The 9,129-nt window shown below is 42.0% G+C and overlaps 1 protein-coding gene across 1 annotated transcript; it reads left to right on the top strand.

The window, feature by feature from the left end:
- The first annotated feature begins 1,044 nt into the window (after positions 1-1,044).
- On the top strand, positions 1,045-1,860 carry LOC122067575. The gene has a single exon (XM_042631404.1). It carries the CDS (start codon positions 1,045-1,047, stop codon positions 1,858-1,860), a length of 816 nt encoding a protein of 271 aa, XP_042487338.1.
- The last annotated feature ends 7,269 nt before the right edge of the window (positions 1,861-9,129 follow it).

Genomic DNA, 9,129 nt, shown 5'->3' with positions numbered 1-9,129 from the left:
TGCCATTGCACAAATTTTCGGTATACTGGTGGCTAGCTACTCTGATTAATTGTCTTAAAAAATGGATGAGAAATTTTATCTGGACGGGGGAGTTAGACTCATCATCTAAGGCCATTATTTTCAGATGGGACCGGGTTTACAAGCCTAAGAAGGAGGGAGGCATAAGGAGACTCCGGGATGTAAACAAGGCTCTAATTGCCAAGATGGCTTGGAAGATCAAGCATAAAGATTCACACTTGAGTAGGCTTCTTAGAGCCATATTTCTAATTGGTTCTGGGCGGCTCAAGAGAGGATACAAATGCTCTTCTATTTGGCCTGGTGTGAGGAGAATGTTGAGGCTTGTCTCTGATAATGAAAGATGGATAGTTGGAGATGGTAAGAATATAGATTTCTGAAGAGATAATTGGTTGGGTCTAGAATCTATCTGCGAGCTCTCTGGGCTGGGTGAGGAGATTATTCACTATCTTTCTCCATCTGTGGTTGATTTCATTGATAATGGGAAATGGGTAATCCCTTTGGTGGAGTCAAGGCTGTTAAATTGGCCGAGTAGTAATGGTCTCTACATGCTCAAGGCTCCCTCTTCCCAAAAACCTTCCTCCAGTATTGCCGAAAGAACATCCATTGATGGGTGGCATCATCGCCTTGCACATCCTCGCAAGTGTCTCCTCCGTTTCATGCTCCGCACCAATAATTTTCCGTGTCAGTCTACACGGCTGAGTCATCTGAGTAGTGCCTGCTAGCTTGGCAAGGCCAGTCGATTATCATTAGGCCTATCCTCCTCTATTAGTTTATTTCCTCTTGATCTAGTTTACAGTGATGTATAGGGACCCTCCCCTAACCCCTCCCCTGAAGGTCACAAGTATTTTGTAATTTTTGTTGATGACTTTTCTAAGTACATTTGGTTCTATCCCATGGTTTGTAAATATGATGTTTTAGAAAATTTTAAGCGTTTTCAAGCCTTGGTTGAACGCCACTTTTATCATAAGTTAAAATCAATACAAACTAATTCGGGCGGTGAGTACCGCACCCTCTGTGTTAACACCAATGGAGGATGTTTGTGTGTGGAGTTTGGAGCCTATAGGAATGTTCACTATTAAGTCAATGTGGAATGGTCTAAGGAGCATTGGCCCTTCAGTTTCATGGGCATTATTTGTGTGGAACAAGCATCTGCCACCAAGGCTATCTATCCTTGGTTGGCTGTGGGTGCATGGAAAAATGCTTACGGATGACATGAACCAAGCTAAAGCAGTTCACCTTCCCTCCCGGTGTGATCTTTGTGTTAAGAATGCTGAGTCTTTTATTCATCTCTTTCTGGAATGTAGTTTCTATTTAGAAATATGGAGTAAGACTGTGGTGATGTTTAATGTGGCATGGAAAAAGATGGCATCTGTAAATGAGTTGATTAACTGGTGGAAGAATAAAGGGAAGGGGTGGTCTTTGAAAGATCCTTGGATGATTGGGATGATGATCACGATTGCTGCAATCTGGAATGAGAGAAACGCGAGACGGTATAAGGATAAAAATTGGTGTCTATCTATGATATATGCTATCAAAAGGGAGATAAGTTTTGTTTGCAGCAAATTGAAGTTTTCTTCCAAGTCTGTAGATGATCTTATCCTCTGTAGAAGATTTCATTTTGAAAATGCTTCACATGTTTCGCATAAAACATTGGAAATTCATTGGGGTAAACCGATGAGATCTTGGGCGAAGCTTAATGTAAACGGATGCTCCCTAGGAAATTCTGGCCGGGCGCGAAGAGGTGGAATTCTTCAGGATCATAATGGTAGATTGCTTTTATGCTTCAATTTTTTCTTAGGTGTCACTACAAGCTTTATTGTTGAGATTGTGTCAATCGATTGAGGATTGAATCAGATTCTTCAGTGGTTGTTTCTCTCTTTCACCACAGACTTATTTTTTGGTTTGTGTTTCAGGAGTGGGGCATATCTGCTATATTACTTGAATTCGATAGAGTGGAAGATTTCACACTGTTTTAGAGAAGCCAACCCCATTAATGATTTTCTAGCTAAGGATGCTGCTAAGTCCGTTATCTCATGTGATGATGTGGCTCTTCCAAACCACATTAAAGATTATCTGCTAATAGATGAAGTTGCTTGTCCTCAATTTAGATTCCTAAGATAGCGGTTGTGAGCCTCTTCTGATGGCAATGCCGAAGGCGGAGGCTCATTTTTGGCTTTTGTACTATATTCTATTTGTTTTCTTTTTTCTGTTCTTTAATAAAGTATGATCTTTTAGCAAAAAAAAAAAAAAAAAAAAAAAAAAAAAAAAAGAAAAGAGTGTAGTGGTTGTGTTCTTAGAGCATTATTAGTGGAGTTTTTTCCATAGTAAAGGGAGAACGAAAAAGAAGAGTGTGTGTCTGCAATACACACCCGTTCCTATGATGTCAAACAAAATCAAGTTGAAGTTGCAACATCTGTTAGAGGTTCCAGTGAACCCGAGGCATCTCTGAACATCACTGGGTATCTCAGACAAGGGTTGTAAGAATCTCCTACCCTACATTTATTTTCATATGTATGTTTGGATACATATATGTATGCTAGGTATAGGACCTTGATATAGTAGACCTATGCTAGCTTATACATCATTGTAGGGCATTTTCATCAGCCCAACTTTACTTTTATAATTTTGTGTTCTGTGGATGTTGGACACAGGGACTGTGTGTTCCTTGGTAGTTATCACTCCCTAGAGGAGAATGTCTGGCGATTTGGCTGGGAAAGGTTCAGCAGCGGCTATGGATGATGATGATGATGGGGGTGCTAGGGAGTCTTTGGATCGAGGTCCAGGGGCTTATCTTCCTGAGAATCGGCAAGAGGGTAATGAGCTATGGTGTTCTTATGCGAAAGCTCTAGGGAAGTCGATCTGGCCTGCATGGATTCCCTTCCTAAACCGATTCAGGTTGGGAACATCTGGCAAGTGGTTATTCCACAGAGAGATTATAAATAAAAATGGTAGAATTTTTTATTTGCATTAATTGGCAGGGTAAATTTCCGTTTGATTTCCTTGGATGCGTAGAGAGCAGAGGCTCAGGAGAAATGGAATTTAAGCCAAGGAGTGACAATGCATCCTCTAGGAAAGGGGTATGTTATTTTTCAATTCCAGTGCGAGGGGGACAAGGCAGTGGTGTGGATGAGAAGCCCTCTCAGGGTTGGAGAATAGGTGATTTGCTTCCAACATTGGAAGCCTGATTTTAATATACATGAGAAGCAGTCTTTCACAAAGCTGGACTAGATTCTTTTTCTTGACCTGCCTTTAGAATATTGGCGTGAGAGCTTTCTTCTATCTATTGCAAAGGCAGTAGGGCATCCGATTGCCTTAGATAGGAGGACGAGACAAGGGCTTCTTGGTTATTTTACGAGGGTGTTGGTCGAGATTGATAGCTCTAATTCGGCAGTGATGGTGGATGGAGTTGAAGTTGAACGGTTTGAACCTGGTACAACCCAAGTGTTTGGGTTCTGTCAGAAGGTGGTTTGTGAAGATAATATGGAACGATGTGGATACTGTAAGCGAGTAGGACATCTGGTTTCCAATTGTAGGCAGCCAAAGCTAGATGATGAGAAGCAGTGTGAGGTGGAAAAATTTGCAAAGGTACCAGGGGCAGTTTATATTGAAGATGGAGTTGACTCAGGAAGAGTTAACTCAGTTGAGGAGATTTTAGCTAGGGGCAATCTCTGCCACATCAGCCGATAGTATATGATCCCCTATCAGAATCAAATCGTCCAATTTTAAACTTGCCAAACGTTGAGGGAGGAATTCGAATTGTTTTGGAATCTTCCATTCAAAGTCCAACTGGGATAGGCAAGCACGGTTATGGTTCTGATTTCTCTCCACAAAATATGGAAAGTGAGGTGGATGGGTCGGATGTGGGTTCAACTGATGAGTCTTTCCCAAACCCATATGAAAACTCGACCTATAAGAATATCCAGGAAACGCTGGAGCTGGAGGAGACCAGTTCAAGGCCAGATGTTGCAGGTGCAGCTATCCATGAGTCGAGGTATCCTTCCCGAAGATTGGGTAGGGGTAGAGGTTGAATTTTGTGGAGGCCTCATCTTGATCATGTCGATATTTGGGAAGAACACATTGTGTCCTCCATGCCAGAGGTTCAGTGCGTAGGGGGGCAGTCTTCGTCATCCATTCAGAGGTTGTGGCTGTGGATAGAGTGGCAACGATGAAGGAGAAGGAACTTGGGGGTTTGGTCGTGGGGCTTTGGAATAGGTGCCTTGCTTTTGATGTTGAGGGAGCACTCTCTGGATGTGCTATGATTTGCTGAGCCCATGGTTCAGGTGTGTAAATTTCATACTTTATTTTTTAGTAAATTGGGTTATGATGTAGATTTTTTACATAATGAGGGATGGGAAGGTTCCTAATTTATGGATAATGTGGAAATTGGGTCTAAAATGACCTATGGTAGCGGCTATGTCTGAGCAACATATGTCTGTTGTCTTTGAAAGCATTGGGAGTAGTGTGGATTTCTCTTTTGTTCATGCTAGTTCTTTCAAGGTTATTCGTCACTGTTTGTGGTTAGATTTGGAGTTGTAGGTATCAGCCTTAATTCCTTGGTCTGTGTTTGGGCATTTTAATGCTACCCTTGCCTCTCATGAGAAACGAGGCCCTGGTGTCTTCAGCCTTGGGTCGGCAGCAGAATTTCAGGCCATGGTGGATGTTTATGAGTTGCTTCCGTTGGTGTATGATGTCTTATATTCCATCGCAGTTTAATCCAGGGAGTACTGGTGCAGCACCTAGACAGCCAGGACGGCGGTCCCGCTAGCCGGTTAGCGGGCCGTGGGGGTTGCAAGGGGGCAGGAGGCCCCCCTGCATAGCAGAGGGTGTAGGGGGGCGCAACCCCCCGCTCGAATTTTTTATTTGAGGGCAATTGTAGTTTAATCCGGATTAGGGTGGCAATTGTAGTTTAATCCGGATTAGGGTTTTTTCGCTATATATTTGTAGCGAGGGTTTCTTTCTCTGTAATGCAAGCAATATTGAGAGGTGTGAGGACGAGCGCTGTAACCCTATTCTCCATTGATAGTGAAGTAAGATCTCATCTCACCGGGGACGTAGGCAACCTTGCCGAACCTCGTAAAATCCGTGTGCATTGTTTGTTTTGTTTTTCCATTATCTTCTGCATCGTTTTAGGATTGCGTTTCTACAAATTGGTATCAAATCTCTAGGTTTTCATTTTCTAGGGTTTACTATCACGATGGCAGGGAAGGGATCGAATGTCAAGTATGACATCGAGAGGTTTAATGGGAAGAACAATTTCACCCTTTGGCGTCAAAGGATAAAGGATCTTCTGATACAGTAAGGTTTGGCGAAAACGTTATTGGGGAAGTTGAAGAAACCTACAAAAATTACTGACGAAGATTGGGAAAAGATGGAGGAAAAGGCAGTAAGTGATATTTGATTAAATCTTTCTGATGATGCCCTACAATATGTTGTGGGTATCAAATTTGCACCGCAGTTATGGGCGAAACTTGAAAGCATCTACATGAGGAAGTCCTTAACGAACAAGTTATTCGTGAAGAAGCAATTGTATTCTCTACAGATGGAGGAAGGTACGGATCTATTAGAGCATCTTAACATGTTCAATCAGATCGTAAGTAAACTTGCGAACCTGGAGGTTAAGATCGAGGATGAAGACAAGGCATTACTATTGCTGTCGTCACTCCCAGAATCATATGATCACCTAGTAACGACTCTCTTGTACGGGAAGGAGACCCTTGAGATGGATGAAGTCGCAGCTGCCCTCATGTCCAATGATACAAGGAAGAAGACCAGTAGTACGAAATCTTAAGGAGAAGGTTTTTTCGGAGGTGACAAGGAGCAGGATAAGAGGGAGATCAAATCAGAAGGGATCTGGGAAGAGTCGATCGAAATCAAAAGGGGCAAAGAAAAAGGTCTCTTGTTACAATTGCAAGAAAGAAGGTCATCTGAAGAGAGAGTGCTTGAAGAGGAAGGCGGACTTAAAGAAGAAAGGTGTAGATAAGGCATCTGAGGAAGCTAGCGTGGATGACAGTTCAGATGGAGATGATGGAGATGTACTCTCTATATCATCAGGTAAGAATCAACCTTCTGATTCTTGGATTTTAGATTCTGGATGTTCATATCACATGTGTCCACATAAGGATTGGTTTGATACATATCAACCATATAATGGTGGGTCTGGCCTAATGGGGAATGATGCCGTATGCAAGACCATTGGGATAGGCACTATCAAAATCAAGATGTTTGACGGGATAGTAAGAACCTTAGCAGATGTGAGACATGTACCAGAATTAAGGAAAAACTTAATATCTGTGGGGGCACTTGACTCAAATGGTTGCAAGTACATAGCAGAAGGTGGAGTTCTCAAAGTTATTAAGGGTGTAATGGTTGTCATGAAGGGACAAATAGCAGGAAACCTATACAGACTCATAGGGAGCACAGTTATAGGTGGAGCATCTGTGACTACAGATGCAGTATTTGATACAGATGATACCTATCTGTGGCATATACGGTTAGGGCATATGGGAGAAAGAGGATTGATGGAGCTTCATAAAAGGAAAATGTTGAAGAGAGTAAAAACTTGTAAACTGAACTTCTGCAAGTATTGTGTGTTCGGAAAACAGTGCAAGATTAGCTTCAAAACTACAAAACATAAGAGTAAATGGGTGCTTGATTATGTACACAGCGATGTATGGGGTCCTTCAACAACAAAATATAAAGGTGGGGCAGAATACTTCGTGACCTTTGTTGATGATTACTCAAGAAAAGTTTGGATCTACTTCATGAAGCATAAAAGTGAGGTGTTCACTAAATTTAAGGAATGGAAGGCTGAGGTAGAAAGGAAGACATGAAAGAAAATTAAATACTTGAGAACAGACAATGGAGGAGAGTACACATACAAGCTGTTTCTAGAATTTTGCAAAGCTGAAGGGATTACACATCACTTCAAGGTTCCAAAGACACCACAGCAAAATGGTGTAGCTGAAAGGATGAACATAACACTTCTAGAAAGAGCTCGGAGTATAAGGCTGAATGCAGGGTTGAGCAAGCGATTTTGGGCAGAAGTAGTGAACATGGCATGTTTCCTCATCAATAGGTCTCCATCAAAGGCGATTGATTGTAAAATTCCTGAAGAGGTATGGACAGGAAAACCAGTAGATTATTCTATTCTAAAAATATTTGGTTGTCTAGCCTATGCGCATGTTGAGAGTGAGCAGCGTTCCAAGTTAGACTCAAAGTCTAAGCAATGTATCTTTCTTGGTTTTAAGAAAGGTGTAAAGGGATTCAAGTTGTGGGATCCAAGTTCACAGAAAGTTGTGGTTAGCAGAGACGTGTTTGATGAGTCTCATATAGTGAAGTCAAATTACAATTCACAAGCAGTTGATGAAAATAAAGAAGGTTCTACTGTGCAGGTGCAGTTAGGTGAGTTAGAAACAACAAGAGAGAATGAGTCATCAAATGACTTACCAGGACAACAGGAAGCAGTAGAAGTTCCCTATACTGTGGCAAAGGGCAAAGGGTAAAGGGAAGCGTACTCACAAAGCACCTATGAGATACGGGTTTGAGGACATGGTTGCCTATGCCCTCACTATAGGTACAGGTGATCCATCTTCCTACCATGATGCTTTGAGTGATGCAAAACATGATAAATGGATGACAACTTTGATGGAGAAAATGGAATCTCTACAGAAGAACAAGACTTGGGAGATTGTGGAAAAACCCAAGGGAAGAAAAATCATTGGGTGTAAATGGGTCTTTCGTAAAAAAGAGGTTCTGAGAAGGAGTGTGAAAGGTATAAGGCCAGACTTGTAGCCAAGGGCTATGCACAGAAGGAGGGGATAGACTACAATGAAATATTTTCTCCAGTGGTGAAACACACTTCGATCAGGGTACTACTTGCTTTGGTGGCCATGTATGATTTAGAGCTTGAACAACTTGATGTGAAAACTGCATTTCTTCATGGTGACTTGGAGGAACAAATTTACATGGAGCAGCCTGAAGGTTTCAAGGTGCAGGGAAAGGAAGACCATGTTTGTCTACTTAAGAGGTCGCTTTATGGCCTTAAGCAATCTCCTAGGCAGTGGTACAAGCGCTTTGATTCCCACATGATGAAGATTGGCTACACAAGAAGTGAGTATGATAGTTGTGTTTATTATAAAGTGTCAAGTGATAATTCCATTATTTTGTTGATGCTTTATGTTGATGACATGCTCATTGCTGCAAAGAACAAACATGATATAGTCTCTTTGAAGTCTTTGTTGAGTGTTGAATTTGAGATGAAGGATCTTGGTGCCGCTAAGAAGATCCTTGGCATAGAAATCCTTAGAGATAGAAATGCAGGTAAACTTTGGGTAACTCAGAAGAGGTATATTGAAAAGGTGCTAGACCATTTCAATATGGAAAAGGCCAAGCCGGTTAGCACTCCGTTAGCTGGCCACTTCAAGTTATCTGAAAGGAAATGCCCTACAACATATGAGGAGGTGGAGCAGATGTCTCAAGTCCCTTATGCTAGCGCAGTTGGGAGTCTCATGTACGCTATGGTTTGTAGCAGGCCGGATTTGTCTCATGCAGTTAGTGTTGTTAGCAGATATATGAGTAATCCAGGGAAGGAACATTGGAATGCAATTAAGTGGATCTTCAGATATTTGAGCAAGACTAAAGATATAGGTGTTATGTTCAGTGGCAAGGGAAGTTCTACCGAATTGGCAGGTTATGTTGATTCTGACTATGCTGGTGATTTAGATAAGAGGAGGTCTACTACAGGGTATGTGTTTACATTGGCTGGTGGACCTATATCATGGAGGGCGATGCTTTAGTCTACAATTGCATTGTCCACTACAGAGGCAGAGTACATGGCAGCAGTTGAGGCTGCCAAGGAAGGAGTCTGGTTGGCTGGACTAGTTCGTGAGTTGGGGTTGGAGCAAGGAGGTGCAGTGTTACATTGTGACAGTCAGAGTGCCATACATCTTGCAAAGAATCAAGTGTTTCATGCAAGGACAAAGCATATTGATGTGAGATTTCACAAGATCAGGGAGCTTGTGTCAGAAGGCAGTATTCACTTGAGAAAAATTCATACAGATCTCAATCCTGCAGATATGTTTACAAAGCCAGTTACTACAGAGAAGTTCGAGT

The sequence above is a fragment of the Macadamia integrifolia genome, unplaced genomic scaffold (assembly GCF_013358625.1).
Source record: "Macadamia integrifolia cultivar HAES 741 unplaced genomic scaffold, SCU_Mint_v3 scaffold2981, whole genome shotgun sequence".
NCBI classification, from domain to species: Eukaryota; Viridiplantae; Streptophyta; class Magnoliopsida; order Proteales; family Proteaceae; genus Macadamia; species Macadamia integrifolia.
Note: the sequence above shows the minus strand (reverse complement) of the source record. Positions and strands in the feature narration are given on the sequence as shown.

What these genes read in the sequence shown, in the direction of transcription:
- LOC122067575 (XM_042631404.1), top strand. Translation starts at nt 1,045, where the DNA reads ATGGAGGATGTTTGTGTGTGGAGTTTGGAGCCTATAGGAATGTTCACT.